The sequence below is a fragment of the Nicotiana sylvestris genome, chromosome 3 (assembly GCF_000393655.2).
Source record: "Nicotiana sylvestris chromosome 3, ASM39365v2, whole genome shotgun sequence".
NCBI lineage: Eukaryota > Viridiplantae > Streptophyta > Magnoliopsida > Solanales > Solanaceae > Nicotiana > Nicotiana sylvestris.
In genome coordinates, this window is record NC_091059.1 from 180,698,873 (window position 1) to 180,715,324 (window position 16,452).

General features: G+C 35.7%; 2 protein-coding genes across 3 annotated transcripts; both read right to left on the reverse strand.

The window, feature by feature from the left end:
• Positions 1-659: 659 nt before the first annotated feature.
• LOC104245782 (uncharacterized) lies at positions 660-6,771 on the reverse strand. Of its 2 annotated transcripts, XM_009801471.2 has the most exons (16): positions 6,608-6,771; positions 5,937-6,095; positions 5,687-5,784; positions 5,418-5,518; positions 5,253-5,331; positions 5,001-5,061; positions 4,834-4,880; positions 4,616-4,708; positions 4,419-4,509; positions 4,071-4,119; positions 2,774-2,890; positions 2,535-2,682; positions 1,870-1,962; positions 1,723-1,791; positions 1,080-1,122; positions 660-960 (listed from the first exon to the last, which is right to left on the reverse strand). In XM_009801471.2, the coding sequence occupies exons 2-16, from the start codon at positions 5,992-5,994 to the stop codon at positions 860-862; spliced, it is 1,248 nt and encodes a 415-aa protein (XP_009799773.1). In that variant the 5' UTR covers positions 5,995-6,095; positions 6,608-6,771; the 3' UTR covers positions 660-859. The 2 variants fall into 2 exon arrangements, with proteins under 2 accessions (XP_009799773.1, XP_009799753.1); XM_009801451.2 differs by lacking the exon at positions 6,608-6,771 and having other exon boundaries at positions 5,937-6,222.
• A 515-nt stretch (positions 6,772-7,286) lies between these two features.
• Positions 7,287-14,588, reverse strand: LOC104245802 (aminoaldehyde dehydrogenase 2). The gene is made up of 15 exons (XM_009801483.2): positions 14,383-14,588; positions 13,925-14,058; positions 13,391-13,471; positions 13,157-13,305; positions 12,038-12,130; positions 11,833-11,956; positions 11,674-11,739; positions 11,511-11,580; positions 11,097-11,173; positions 9,979-10,092; positions 8,426-8,503; positions 8,190-8,341; positions 8,047-8,107; positions 7,841-7,947; positions 7,287-7,574 (listed from the first exon to the last, which is right to left on the reverse strand). The coding sequence occupies exons 1-15, from the start codon at positions 14,498-14,500 to the stop codon at positions 7,484-7,486; spliced, it is 1,515 nt and encodes a 504-aa protein (XP_009799785.1). The 5' UTR covers positions 14,501-14,588; the 3' UTR covers positions 7,287-7,483.
• Positions 14,589-16,452: the final 1,864 nt, after the last annotated feature.

The window sequence follows — 16,452 nt, forward strand, 5'->3', positions numbered from 1 at the left end:
AATAAATTTATGTAAGATAATTAAAATATTAATTGGCTTTCAAGTCCAAGATAAAGATTTAACAAAAATAATTAGGTGCAAGAAAGTGATATCTTTTAAAGTATTAACCTTTATTTTACATGTATATTTGCACATTTTATTCATGATAAAGCTTTCTTGGTATTATTTCAAAATGTTGTAGTTGATATTTTTACAACTTATGCGAAAACTAAACGTGGGAAAGTTATATTACTTATTTAAAATCCTAAATGCCTTTTAAATATTAGGCATAACGTTGCATGATCTATTAATTACTTTAATTTCATTAAAACACAGTTAGTTTACTCTTTTTTCTATAGAATCTACATCCACTAAAAGTAATATGAAAATAATTATAGTTACGTTATATATGGAGTTTAAACAAGGAAAAAAATATATGTATGGTAAAATACTAATTAATATTAAAGTCCTAAAATTTAGGACTACGTACCTATCACAAATAAGGAAAGATTTAATAATCAAAATCTTAGCCAATTTTAGAGTTCTAAATATTAGGGAATTAATTAAATGACTATTTTATCCAATGTGAAATCTATTTTTAAAGGGTAAAAAAGGCGAACGATATTTCGCTAAGGACCTTCGTGTTTTTAATATAGTATAGATATAGATATAGATATATATAGAGAAAGAAAGAAAAGAATCATTTATTTCAATCTCTTACTAGCAAAATTACCAATAAAGAGTAATATGTAATCTAGAAAATTGTTCTGCACTCAAATGTACAAACAATACATAAAATAAATGGTAATACAAGCCTATGGGGATAAAGATGGCTCAGTAGCATGAGTAAAACAGCCCTGCCCAATTCATCTTATTGCATTTAAAGTATGATCTCTTCTTGGACACTCACATTAAGAGTCTTGTTTGGCAGCACAATGCTGTTGATTACCACTACTTCATCCTCAACCGAGACAGATTCACCTGATTCCAAGATATTTGATTTAGATAATCCAACCCAAAAGTTAAATATTAAATATCGACGATTTGAAAATGCAGGAAATGTAATAACTAGGAAATCATGATAAAAGAAAATACATTACCAAGAATTGTGATCCCAAGCTTCGCATTGTAGTCTCCTGCTGCCTGAAATCAGTTTGATTTAGCTTAGACACCTAATAAGAAGACTAGGACTAGAGAAAACAAATGAAATACTGGAGGAATGCAGTCCAGCCAGGATGAAATAAACTCCAAAAAACAGCATTAAGGCAGTCTTAGGAACTCTCAATGAAGAGATCTGACATCATAGAAATTTAAATTGTTCACAGAATCTAGCGGAGTTCCTACTGGCAAGCATAACATTTACTCCATCACAAAATTCTATTTATACGATACCCGGATTACACTCTTGGTACTTGTTTAATATCATCATATGTAATCAATTGCAAGTATATTATCCAATTTTTATGCGTAAAAATACTTTCTCCAGACTAATTTTGACTCTATAATTCTGATGAAAAAGTAGCATGACAGCTCTTCCTTTGATTGTAATCTTCCTAATCGCAAAGAAGAAACCAGGTGCCAGCTGCCGTTATATATTGACAGGACAGACAAAATGACAAACTAATCATAACTTCCTCTCCTGGTATTATTGGTATGTAATTGGAGAGTTTACACATCAAAGCATCTTTCTTCAACAATGTATTTGATATCTTAAACAAGAAAATTTCCACCTCCATCATTTACCTGGACTCTTGACCATCTACCAATTGAAGACTTCCAGCCAACAATCGCATGAATAACAACCCCATTTTCCTGGAAAAAGAATTCCGTGTTAAATTCATATATATGTCATTGAAGTATCTCATGAGATGTGATGTACTGAAGTGGTACCTTGATTTCAACATCGTCAAGAATAATACAACTGATGAGCCTGGCACCAGCTCCAATACGAGCATTAGCAGAAATCGAAACATTTGGACCAATCTGTTCAACATTAAACGGACAAGTCAATTCTATAGGTGAAGGAAGGAGGTTAGTGAGACAAAAATCATGGCAACTGCAGTCAGAAGTATCTGTTGCAATTATTGATGTAAAAGAGAAAACAATATAAAAAAAGAAAAAAATTTATGAGGGGTAGGATGGAAGTAAGCAAGAGCCATCAGAGATATCTTTAGATGCATTGATGCCAAGCAGAAATCAGATTTGATCTCATTACTTTTAACTGAAAAAAGGTTACAACTGCAGCTTTGGCAATGTAGAAAATGCTGCAATACATGACATAATCCATACGAAGAATCAGATTCATTACAAAACAGATGACCTCAAAACTGCGTTGCAAACATGTACAAAGCCTAGATGTCAATAACATAGAGGGTGTTAATTGTTGCTAACACATATAGTCGTCAATTAACTAGAAAACATAACCTTGCTGTTTTTCATATCATAAAAGTTATTGCACTAAAAAATAAAACCATTCATCTCAATTAATCAACATGAGATCTACAGCATAACATAATAATCAGAATATGTTAGTCGTAGTTGTATCTGAATATAACCTTTGCAGTTGGATGAACTTTAGCAGATGGATGGATATAAACATCACCACTGATTGCTGCCATCTTTGAGCCATCCCCACTTGCCAAAAGATGTGGTGAGGTGGATCTATATTGAGCCAGGTAGAGACCAGAGCATTTCAGAGACATCCTACAAAAGAAACAAACCTACCCATTACCTCAAATCTTGATATTTGAAATGGAAAAGCTGGGATGATATGCACTTTATGTGATTAGCTTACCCTGGTGTTTTAATTTGTTCCCAGAAATCCATGGTTTCGTAGGTATATAGCTGCTTCTTCCCTGCAAGAGGTGTCAAAATATCTTGATCCAACCGTACAAAGTCTGTTGGAAGACTCCTGTCAAATAAGCTCGTATCAGGAAAGGAAAAGAATGAACCAGACATCCTTTTCAGGTGTACTGGTAGCTCTAAACTATGTTTTCCGATTCTAAGTTTTTTTATCCATTCCAATTCTAAGTATTATTCAGTGGGTAGATTATTAGTGCTCCTATTAAGAAACATAAACCTCATTCATGAATAATAAAGTTGCGACTCGGAGACCTGTCATCGATCTCTAGTAACTGCAGTCTGCAGACCCCTACTTGACTATTTTTTGCCAAGAATGTATTACCACCTAGAGCGGGTGATTTTATTCATACAATCCTTGTGCAGAAAAAGCCTCTTTCATGAGGTTATTTTAAGACCAGGTAACACAACTCAAGCTAGAGGTGCAGAACCCCACAGTTCAAAATGTTCAAACATTTGTACATTGTCTTGTCAGTTGTCCAAACTAACTGTGAGCAGACATCAGGAAGATGCCGAAACAAATGGCTTAAGCTTGGGGTAAGTGTGGGCTTCAAGGATCTAAGACTGGTGTCAGTTTTGGAGGAGTTCTCAATGACAGTGAAGATAACATGACATGCACTTTGCCCTTTGAATAGCATTTATCGGTCAAACAGTGAGCAGTAACCTCTTCCATTCCATTACAACTCAAAATAACAGGTGACCTTGTCGGAAAATATGATAGAGCAGTAACATCATCCTAATGAAACGAAATCAAAAATAAACTAGAATCATTATCCTTCGGAGATTTAGCAACTGCAAACCTGCTCATCATGCATTCTCCTCAACAATTTAAAGAAGATAAGTATTTGATATCGCCCTAAGAAACTAAAGGTAAATTAAGCTCGCACCAAGAACTCTGTCCTGAAAAACAATTATCGGTCACTGCAGTTATAAAGCTTCACAGTGTTTCACCATCCACCAAACAAAATGCTGAGAAAAATCAGTCAAATAAATGTTAAATCTGGATTGGAACTTGTGCCAGTGGGGATCCTGGATGGTGCTAAATAAGTGCGTGAAACTTGAGGATGAGGAGAAAGAAGAAACCGTGTTTTTAAGCATACACACTGAGAACCTAGAAACCAAGTTGAGGTCCAACAGTGATATCATAATAGAGGGAAATTGCAAACAGATCACTATTTTCTTAAGGTAGCAACAAAATGTCTATCAAATGTAGTTGGACAGGGAAATTATACCTGTTTACCGGCTGAAGAGCTTCAAAGCTGGATACACGCCTTAGGTTAGCTGCAAAAGAAGAGAAAGGACTTCACAAAATCACCCCATAGAATACTATTGCTTGAGATCACTGCATGGGTTTTAAGAAACTTGAAATCCATATTAGATTAAGAAGACGTGATATTTCCCATGTCAATCGCGACACTGTTTAAGTTCAGCAATCGTACTATGTTAGTGTTCATATCGGCCAAAGGTTAAAATGACACTACAACAATGAGATCAAAGGAAGAGATGGACCAAGTATCTCAGTCCTTTTAACATGAAAACACATAGTCGAGGGAACCTCTAGTTATGATGTGTAGACTAACCTCTGTCTTTCCTCTGACTGGATACTCCTTGAATAGCATTGAAGATATCTGGTGTAAATACGTACACACCACAGTTGATGCGGTCACTCACCTGCATTTCAGTCATATTAGGCAAGACACCATGGGTATAAGCCTATACATTTCCTGGTTTATGCAAGTAAAGCCAAAGAATAAGTAAATGTTGGATCTGGACGTACAAAAGTTTCAGGTTTCTCTGTGTAATGCAACAGTTCATTGGTATCAGGGTCAGCGACCAGTTCTCCAAATTCACTAGCTGTCTCAGCAGATACCTGCGTATGGAAACTCAAAAATAAGACTTCCAACATGCAGTAATCACAATCATAGATGTTAATAAGCTATGAAATAGCCAATAGAAAGTGGTCTAGGCAAACAGTTCGAGAGTATTTTCAATTACCTTGCTGACAAGAATGGTTCCCATCCCACCATACCTTCTATGAGCCTCTGCAAAGTTGGAGCAAAGCAGAAGGTAAAACTTGGAAAAATCAAACTCTAAATTACTGCAGTGGTCCATATTACTGAGAAGTTCATCAAGAGGGGAGAAGAGGGAAGAAAGACACATACCAAGCATCTCAGGCAGTGGAAAACTGCAGCAAACGTCACAGTTCAGCAAAAATATATGTGACTGCCAGGTGAGATAAAATAACCACGTCAATGGTGATTGCTAAGTATGTGATGAAGTAGCCCCAATTATATTTCAGATTCTTTTTGGACCATATTTGATCAATTTTTATAACTAATCCTGCAGTTAGTCATTCCTAGCAATTTACACATGATCATCACAAGAATATAATCAAGAAGAGTGAAGATTCGAACCGGGCTGTCTTCCATGAGCAGATCCCTAAAGTTGTAAAGTCCTCCGGCTGAACCATGTGGTTTGTCCTCCTTCAGGTATCTAGTAACAATAAGTTCCAACACTGAGCTCCGATATTGAAAAGTTCAGAAAATTCAGTACACGGATAAGCAGGATAGTAATGTAACCTGACAGGAATTCTCAGTTCATTCGAGATTGAAGATACATATATCGCAAATTCACGCTCCTCATAGAAGCCAACAAGGTAGATCTGCGCTAGGTTTGGAATCTGAAAAACCCAACGGTACAAAACTTATTAGTTCAATGCAAAAGAAATATTTGAACTTTGCACACCCCATTTGACAATTAAATCCTCTTTCATTGTGTTTACAACTTCGAACATGAAATGTTTACAATGTATAGCCATTTGCTGGCCTTGGTACAAAGAAAGCATTACCCTTTTACAAGCAGAGATCGGATGATGAACCATTGGCTGTCCCGCTAATGGAAAGAGTGGCTTTGGGATATTTAATGACAATGGGCGGAATCGTGTACCTGTCAATGCATATCTCTAGGGGATCAATAAAATTGATTGAAAACAAAAACAGGACAGTGGTTTCTAAATTCACAAGATTCAAACTTTATCCAAAAACTTTATGCTATACTATTCTCAAATAATTGAAACAAAACTGAATCAAAGTGCATACCTTTGGTTGGTCCACCGACCATGATCACAGCCACAACTCTCTCCTCAGAACTTCCCATTTTTTATCAAAAGCAGAAGTCAGATCTCAATATACGGAATAAAAGCTTCAGCTCAAATTAGCAGCTCCAAATCTTCAACTCTCCAATGAAGAGAATATCACCTATATACATACAAGTGATAGTATTAATCTCAAAAGGGCAACTTAATTATTAGAAGACAGGAACCTGAAAGTGATACTGCCGACAAAAGATACAAGCAGAGACAGAAAAATGTAAAGAGTAGAGTACGAGTGGGTGTGTGTGGTAGGCGAGAATGTATGGGGAGATAGAGAGAGGGGGGGGGGGGATATGAATTGCTCTAAAAATTGAAACGAGTACAAAAAAAGATGGGGGGAGATCCAGTGAAAAGGAAAGGAAAGGAAAGGAAAGAAGAAAATGGGTGGATATGCGACAAATACCACAAAATGGCTCGGAAATTTCCACCTCTGTTTTTCACATGCCTTGTACTACTACTAATATTTTCAATCATACGTACTGTCTAATTTAAGATATTGAGGAGTATCTTCTATTTTTCGAACAGATGTGGTGACAATTGTAATAAATGGAACTTGGAAAGCATATTCCTTTTATTCTCCTGCCAAAAACAATAACTTAAAGTGAGAAGATTGCTTACCTTTCTGAATCAGAATTTTAACTACCAAAGTTTACAGATGGAGTCTTCTCTCGTTCTTCGACTTCCCAATGTGATTTTAAAAGAATTAGAATTTCAACATCAGACGATCAGCCTTAGAACCTAAGACAAAAAGGTGATATATTTTCTGTTTTTTTTCTCTCCTTAGAATGGGAAAATTGGTAACCATTGAAGTGATATAGTCATCGGTCCCACGTGCTAAAAGTGCTCTACCTACCTTGGTTATCTGATTTATTCGGGATAGACGCCAAATCAAGAAGAAAAAGATAATTATCCGACATAATGACGAAAATATTATATTTACAATCAAATTAAAATTTTAAAAATGAATTGTAAAACAGAAAGTTCATAGAAAAAAGATATGGTTGTGAGTTGTGACTACAACTTTCCCTTTTCATTTCATTATGAGCTACTTCCAAGTTTCACAATCTTAATCACATTCGTTTTTTCATTTCTTTTCTTATTAATAACATAATACCGGCATTTTACTTAGTTTGTATATAATTCACAATCACAATCACTTGCGGTGGTTTATTAGCCATTTTCATGACTTTCTGGCCTCAAAAGGGCCATTCTTAGAATCTTAAGATTTTCAGTCTGCTGTACCAATCACAGAACACTATCCCATATTTTGATTGACACTTTGCTCTAAAACATGAAATAAACAAAAGAGAAAGGCAATATCGTATAAAATGCTATCAATGTTTCTCCCTTCGAACAGATTTATTAGACTAGTTAACGAACAATACAAACAACACTAGTTCTACATCAAATAAAGTTTCATCTCTGCTTCTCCCTCGGCATTGGTTCTCATAACTGGCACAACACAACTGCATGTTCCTTGACCACTTGAAAGTTTCACAGCTTTGAAGGTGACTTGTAAAAAGCCCATGGTTCGTCAGACACATACTGAGTCACTTGCTTAATGTTTAGGTAGTTCTCAAGACTCCTGCAAAAAAGAAGAAAGGGCAAAACAACATTATCAGCTCCACTGACTTGCCAAATTACTTCAGAATGCTTCAGTCAGGTGCATATTTTGCCCTTCAGTTACTCCTCTAGTGTGGTAAAACTACAATTCAAGTTTTTTCCTTCGTATTGGATTGCCTTTCTACAACATAGCTCATTCCAGCAATTTCAATGTAAGGCCATTTAACAAACAGAATTTGAAGAAGCAGATATGGAACAGATGGTTGAACAGAAAGTAAGGTAACTTACCATTCCCCAAGTTCACGTCCAAAACCACTACGTTTTTTGCCACCCCATGGAGGTTGCCAAAAGCATGGCTGTGAACAGTTGATCCAGACAATCCCAGACTGAAAAGCCTGCAAAGTCCATTAACAAGATATCATCATCCCTGATTTTGCAGAAGCAGTGTCTTTTGGTAAGGATACAAGTTTTGGCAATGAAGAAACTACTCTCACCTTTGTGAAACGCTCACACCTGTCAAGATCTTTTGACAAAATAGCAGCACCCAAACCATACCTAACAGAGCAAACAGTGCAGATAAGGAAAGAGAAAGTTTGTAAAGTAACAGAACAATATACCTTAATTGTAGCCAACTCACTTGGTATCATTTGCTAGTTCAATGGCTTCCTCTTCAGTTTTAAATGTTTTGACACAAAGAACAGGTCCAAATACCTCCTCTTTCCAGATTTCCATGGACGTATCCACATCAGTTATGATTGTTGGTTGAATGTAATATCCTTTCTTTAAGTGCTGAAATCCAATGTAGAATTAAGACACGTTCCAGCAGATTGATAAATACAGAACCTGCATACTTACACCGGGAGCATTTCTTACCTGAGGCCGTTCGCCACCATAAAGAATGGTTGCACCTTCATTTTTGGCTGTTGAGATGAGCTTCAAGACCTTCTCATACTGAAAGGTAAACAAACAATCAATATATAAGCACTGTCCATAAGTGTGCTGCTTATAAGGAAAAAAGAAACGAGCAGATAAACATGATCTGCACGTCATGTATAAGAAAGCAAGAAAAGAAACAGATTAGACACAAATTGAAAGCCAATATCTATATCAGTTTTAAATCATGCTGCTTATCTCAGTGATAAAAGAGTTCCTTATAGTATCTTCAGAGACTTCTAAACTGATATGAAATATGATCATTATTTCTCTATTTTTGATTTTTTTATATGATTTCCCCAACCTCATATTACTTCACGGTGTTATTATAGAAACTTCTGTGCAGTTAGCAAATGGTTAATTGACAATATATTCTGGACAACACGACCAATTAACTTTCCAAAATACAAGAATTATCAAATAACCCTCGTGGAAGGGGAATAAAACTTCATGATATTTCCATTTTATCAAATGTCTCCAGAAGGCAGAGATATGGTCTATTCTCTTGCAAAGTTGCAATACATCTAAAGGTTTAGCAACTTCCTCTTTTTTTCTTTTTTTTCTCTTTTTTTTTTCTGATAGGACCAAAGTTTTCCAATAAATATCAGCCACAAGGGGATATTCCTCCCAAATGAACTAAAGATAAGAAGTCTGGCAGCATGGGTTTTGATTGTAAAAATACCACTCTTTATCTGAGACTGAGAGAAAGATCATATTGTAGGGTCAAGGTCAATCCAAAGTGTAGCTAATTTCCGAAAGAGGAGTGTATACAAGCTTGAAGAAGATGTGTGGACAGCTGAACCTATTCAAGTGCTATGTCCCGTTGAGTTTGAGTTAAGTTAACAGCGATCAATCCACCTATCCACTTTCGGAGTATATAACTCTGGTAATAGGTCAAAGAGAGCCCAAGCCCCGCGACTAGCAGAAGCTCAGCGCTTGAAAAGAGCGCTAACAAAGGTTGCTTCTGTCACCCTTTCTTTAATTTGGGTGCATCACTTGATATCTATCCACTTTCATAGTTATCTATGCTGCATCTAGCTGGCTCTTTCATTGTTCACTTTGCAGTCTAATCCCCTTATTCACAACCCCATGAGTCTATTCTACTTGTGCAAGCAATCTGCTTCCCTACACTACCTGATGACATGACACACCATTCCTATATCTTCAGTCTCAGCCTGTTAAAGTGTTGAGACTTTATGTTCCCGATCCTCCAAACTTATCCTTTTCACTATATCTTATCCAGAAGACACTTCCACACAGATGTCACATTGGAGCAGCGAAGAAACATAATTTTTCATGAGTCATTCCCTTGATAAGCGTTACAGTTGCATCTATTCAAGACAACACATAACATTGTCTCCAAGAAGCACCTTGTACTATAGTTAAAGCAACACATAACATTCAAGACAACACATAACATTGTCTCCAAGAAGCACCTTGTACTATAGTTAAAGCAAGCATCTTCTACTAGTTTAATGGCATAATTTCTTTACCTGTCCACGACTAATGACAGGACCAAGCTTGCAGTCTTCTTCCAAGGGATCAGAGATTTTGATGTTTTTCGTCCACTCTAGAAGCCTGTCCAAAAATTGTGAAGCAATTGTATCCTGCAAAATTCAGAATTTGGTTTCACCAAGAGCTCCAATGTTGGCAATTATAGAAAGGGCGATAGCATTAAAGGATACATCAAAAGGACTTTGTAACAGTACTGTTTTCACAATGTGTTGATAAGGTGGCATAAAGAAAACCTAGCAGTTTCACCCCATCTTGCCTGATTTCATAAGAGAGTGTATCATCCTACTCCTTTCTTAAAAAGGATATGCCTGTAGAAAATGATCTACTTAATATTTGAAAATCAAAAAAACCTTCTGCTAAGACCATGACTTTTGTTTTCTTTCTTCTATTTTTTCCTGGGAAATTTTTGAATTATAACATATGTTTGTTACAATACTCTTTACGCTCAGTTAAATAACTTTTGAATTTCTAAGGGTAATTTAATGAATGTCCAAATTGAGACCGTAATTTCAATTGTTGTAGCATATGAAAAAGGAAGGAGGCCGTTTTAGCCTTTTCTTTGATAAGGTATTATCTGGTTATCGCTGTATAGTGTTAGATGCAAAATGTGCTCAATTAGCCATTAGGATTACCCCCCTTCCTGTTCCAACCCTCAAGAACTCTGGCAGGCTATTGACTGGTCTTCTAAAATTGAATTAAGTAGGCCAGTCATCAGTATCCTATTCTTAACGATAGAGAGAGAACGAATTAGTGGATCCATTTTCTTGGTACCACTTTAGAGCCTTTACTCTTCTCTTTGTATTCAATTAAAGCTAAGGCAGATGTATCTTCCTCTTATTATTTGAGCCTCTTCTATAGTGTTACAAATACAACTTAAACTAATTATCTGTTCCTTAAGATACTCATCACCCCCATAATTGTCTTGTATTCTTAAAGAAGTGTGGGTTGCCAATAAAGGCTACAGGACCCTATGGGTATATTCGGTATTTCCCAGATAATGGTAAATGGTTTCAAATCAAAGTATTTGGTTAACCAAAAACTGAAAGAAATAAACTGACTAAATAGTTGGGGCCTTCTCCAACATTTAGCTTGTTACCTGTATTATAAGACGTGATGTTGCACTGCAAATTTGACCATTTGTCCAAAAGCAGCCAAAAAGAGTCCACTCAACAGCTGTGTAGACAATGAGGACAGTTATATTTTTAGAGCTAAATTAATTTCTTAAATGCACCCACAAAGCTGACTTAATATGAAAAACATAAGGACATAGAAAGTAGTATAAGATTCCAATTCCAATAGTTTAGGCAACGCATTTAACACTTAGCTCAGGTGTCAGAGCATCGATTTGTAATATTTTAGTTGCCAGTTTAATTTCAGTTTCCTTCATTTTACAAACGGATTTCCTCCGTTTTCCAAAAATATCAATTTATTATGTTATAGGAAATTGAGACATGCCAGGAAAAGATAATATATATAAGTGAGTTTACATATAGGGTCAAAAAGAGCAAACCTATATCAATGTTAGGAATGTCATCAAACACCACTATAGGACTTTTCCCACCAAGCTCAAGAGTAACTGGCTGCAAAAAAAAAAAAAAAATTTAGCTACCCGAACGCACCAGAATATCAGTTTTGCCAACAGGAACCTAATGATTATTCGGATGCGGACATACTTTAACTAGTTGAGCTGCAGCGGTCATGATCTTGATCCCAGTAGGGCCACTTCCTGTAAAGGCAATCTGCTCATCCAAAAAAATAAAAATCATTCACCATAATGAAATTACAAAGTACTAATCAATAAGCATAGATCGACCTAAAAGAAACAAGCAAACCTTGTCAACATCAGGATGCGATACCAAAGGAGAACCAGCTTCATGTCCCAATCCCGTTAGTATGTTAAGGGCACCAGGAGGTAGACCCACCTCTCTACAGATTTCACCCAACTCCAAAGAGGTACTGAAGTTGGAAAAAAGGAGTAAAGACGTAAATAATGTAGACCAAATAATATGAATAATGAAGAAAAAGATAAGGACTCACATGGACGCAAGTTCAGACGGCTTAAGCACTGCTGCACAACCAGCAGCTAGGGCAGGAGCGACTTTCCATGTGGTCATCAGCAGAGGATAATTCCTTCATATGAAACAAAAGCTCACTAGTCAACCACCTAATCTTTTCTCTCAACCCACACATGAAAAAGCCAATGAAATTCACAATGCTCCAGAAGATTGTTTCGACTCTCCCTTACTGATAAACAAAAAAGTTGTTTTAACGGAATCTTTGACACTGTTAATGAGGTGACTGGTAAAAATAAGCACCCCCCCCCTACTTCAACACCCCTCTCGACTTTCCCGAGCAATCCTGATTGCCTTGAGGCAGTTAGGCCAGGGCAGAGTCCCAATAAGGCACATAGGTTCACCTTCTGGACAAGGTGTTTCCGTTGCAACAATTTCCCCCACAATGAAGAGAGATGTTAAAAGGAAATGTAGTCTGAGGGCCTAATTTTAGCAAACCCCATCACACAATTCACAAGTTTGGGGCACATGCAACTTGTTTGAGGTCAACAAGCAAAGAAATATTCAGGAGGCAATCTACACTTTCGAATATCCCCTCGAGGCTCCTAAATTTTTCATCTAATTTCTCTCTTCTTTTTCAAGGCACTCCAAATAACTTAGATTCTTAGAATATCAACATTCCAAAGGTTTTCGCCTCAATGATATTTTACCTTCTGAAGAACCTGAAATGCATATGTTGTCACTATCAAACTTGCATATAATTCTCACAAGTCCACTTGATTATCATTCTCGACGCTCAGATGTTAGGATGGCATCCAACTTTGACAACGAAAGATGCCGCTGAACTAGTCGATAACTAGTTTGATAAGCTTCATTTGCAAACTATGTTCTTTTCCCTAACTTTTGGGATTTCAAAAGGCTATCTTAGTTAAGCACAAAGCTCAAAGTTTAGCTCACTATACAACAGTTTTTCCATTTTGCAATATGCCCAGAACAACGTAGCAGCCACATACACTAACTGTATGTGCAATGCAGAGGCTGGTGGCCTGAAATATCAACTTGGTTGGAAAAAAAGAATGCCATATTTCCAACAGGATTGAAACAGAAAATAAGAGCATAAACCATTATTGATAAGTGGTGTTACCATGGAGTAATTAACCCCACAACACCAAGAGGCTCTTTATAAACATGGGTCTTGAATGAATCCAGATGAAGTTTAACTTCAGTCTTGTTTTTTGAATCCAAAGCTTCTGCGAGGTCTGCATAGTACTCAAAGCACGCTACGACATCATCCTGGAAGATAGGAAGGAGCATATAAGTAAAACAATGTAATTTGCAACAAATTAAACTATGTTAACCCCATTAAGCAAGAACATACAATATCAGAGGCAGCCTCAAACCAGGGTTTTCCATTATCAATTGTCTCAAGTGTAGCAAGTTCAGGCCTCTTCTCCAGTACCTACAGTAAATGTAAAAAACAGCAATTGTCATTTAAAGCATAAAAGATTAATATTGAATAGACATATCAACATCTGGTTGACATTCAAACACCAAGATTTGAGGATGTTATTCAATTAGATATAAATTGTTGATGGTACTAGACGTCAGCTGAAAAACACAAATTGAGCGATCTTGATGTGACCAGGATAAGTACAAATATTTGGTTAAGTGAGCTCACAAAGTACAGAATCCGTATGGTCTTGGAAGTTAGGAATTTGACCCTTTCTTATATTTTAAAATAATATACAATTAAACAAATGCAAGTGAAGCAAAGATAATTCTCGGATGCTAAATTCCACTTAAAAATAATACGTACTTTATAATATATTAGCGTTAGGATTTCGTAGAGGTAGTTCAAGCCCACAAAAGCGAGATCTTGAAATTATTTATATTCCGAACTGAACACACAAACCTTGGCAGCAATAGCACGAAGAAACTTAGCGCGCTGTGCTCCAGTTGTAGAACCCCAGCCATTTCGACCAAGCGCTCTCCGTGCAGCTTTGACAGCGATATCTACATCCTCCGCCGTAGCTGCCGGAATATACCCTGAAAATGCAACAACATCAACAAACAGAATCGAGATCAAACAAGAATTAATTCATTTCCAGGCGTTTGTTTGTGGAACTTTTCTTGCAAAAAAAAATCCGAAACGTGCTTATTTAGAAGTTTTTAGCAAAAAAGTTTAATTTTAAAAGAATATACCTGAACTAGTAGTTTGAGGGATATTTCAGAAAAGATTCTACTTCCTACTCGCAAATCTTGAAAAAAGTTTGATTTTCCAAAAGTTATCAAAACGCTTTAGCAGAATTTCTGGATGATCCAATAGATAGCAAGAGATCTTTAAAATTAAACCTAAAAAAATTCAAATACCGATGATTTCTTCAGTGGCGGGATTAATGACGGGTAACCGGTTCTTCTTGACGGGTTCTCTCCATTCACCGTCGATGAACAGCTGCCGACTAGGGATCTGCATATTGGGAATTGCCATACCTCTCCACTCGATCACTTCACTACTTTGTGGACTGTGCTAATAATAGGGATAGAAAAATGTAGCGCTGATCGTACTTTATAGCTGAAATTTAGGAAAGAATATAGTCACGTCCACTGGACAGATGTCCTGCTGTCCGGCGTCGCTTTCGGGGTATAGTATAGGTTACATAATATATCATATTCTATTATATATTGTATTGTATTGTCCTTTGATAAATACAATGTTGGGAAACATTGTATCATTCATTATCATTTTATGATATCACGTCCATAGAAATGAAAAATAAACTTATAATATTATAAAAGAAAATTTTAATACACGATTAAATTATTATATAAAAAGGTAGAGTAATAATAAAATTATTTAATAATAATAAAGGGTGAGATTGAGAGAAAAAGATAAGGTAACGATGCGACCACACCGAATCAGTCGTTACATAAAGTGACACATTTGTCAATACAACGGGTAACAATCATCCAAACAACCTGTTAAGAATTAACAAATCAAAATAAGGTATATACTCCTATCAATTGACCATGATATGATTAAATCATGCTTAAGTATTAAAAAGAGTTTATACAACACATATATTTTCAGTGGCGGAGGTAGAGTGTTGTGATCGGGTTCGGCTGAACCCAGTAACTTTGATTCGGGTCGTGTATTTTGTCTTAAAAATCATTAAATATATATAAATGATTAATTTAGAACCCAGTAACTTTTAACGATTAGAATCTCGAACCCATAAGCTCGAAATCCTGGCTCCGCCTCTATATATTTTGCATTCAGTGACTTGATATAAATATCAGTTGTATTTTTCTTTAGCTTATTATCTTAAAAAAAGATACAATATATTTTATATTTAAAAATAATTTACTTTAAACTTCATATTTTATTTATAACAAGATAATTTATAATGACATAACTATTTATGATTTATGTTAGAGAGGAAGTTTTAAAAGTATTTTTTTTATTTCTTAAATTCGATGCTTGCATCATATAAACTAGGATAGGTAGAGTATTTTTATTTGGATTTATCAATTAATGTTCAATATAAGAATTTATTTGTAAACTTTCTATAAGTAAAAAATGTTTATACCGTCTATACATATGTTTAATCTCCATAGGTAATCGCTCAACTGCATAATTTCTGACAAAAATATTATATCATGCGCTTGTGTAGGGTGATAAATCCTAATCTACACGTTTGCATTTTATTATTGCAATCAAGATAAGTAAGTATATGATATCGTCCCTTTGTGCTCATTTACTAGACGAAATGAAGTGTTCTTTTAATTTCCATATGCTAGCGCTAAGATGCAGTGTACAAAAAAGAAACTAAAGAGAGGAAACGTAAAAGACAATGAGGAAAACATTTAACACTTCTCCTAATTGGGCAACTCTTTTGTGAGTCTAAGAGAAACGTTCCATTTCTTAATTTCCGTTCTTTCTGTCCTTTCCATCACAGAAAATGGAAGATGAACAATTTTCTTCCTTTTTCTATTTCTCTGCCCAATTCAAAGGAAGTCATAATTGAGTAACTAGGTGTAGCGATTAACATTTTAACCAATCAATAATAGACATATTTTGGTGCATAACACGTTGTTACCTTTTCCTAGTTGTATGGGCTTGGTTATATGTGATTGTAATTCTAGTGATATCTTGGTGAATTTTGTCATCTTGTTTCCTTTTTGGCCTCTTTATGCTTACCAATAATAATTAATATAGTTTCAATCATCTTTTCAGTGATTTATTGTTTGTTTTCCCTTGGAAGTTCCAAAAGAGGACGATGGATATTAGAGGTGGCATAAAATCCGAAAAATTGAATTCTCAATCGGACCGAATTAATTTGGTAATTCGATATCAATTTTTCGGTTATTTGATATTTCGGTACGGTCCTTAATATTGAGCTTTCGATATTTCTATATCAAAATACCGAATTACTTCAGATA

Coding starts and splice junctions, on each gene's coding strand:
- LOC104245782 (XM_009801471.2), bottom strand. CDS start 5,994: ATGGGAAGTTCTGAGGAGAGAGTTGTGGCTGTGATCATGGTCGGTGGA. Junction 5,062..5,252: donor TGCTCATGGAAGACAGCCCG/GTTCGAATCTTC, acceptor CTCACCTGGCAG/TCACATATATTTTTGCTGAA. Junction 1,963..2,534: donor AAGTTCATCCAACTGCAAAG/GTTATATTCAGA, acceptor AATGTTGAACAG/ATTGGTCCAAATGTTTCGAT.
- LOC104245802 (XM_009801483.2), bottom strand. CDS start 14,500: ATGGCAATTCCCAATATGCAGATCCCTAGTCGGCAGCTGTTCATCGAC. Junction 13,306..13,390: donor TTGAGGCTGCCTCTGATATT/GTATGTTCTTGC, acceptor CCTATCTTCCAG/GATGATGTCGTAGCGTGCTT. Junction 10,093..11,096: donor CATCACGTCTTATAATACAG/GTAACAAGCTAA, acceptor TGAATTTTGCAG/GATACAATTGCTTCACAATT.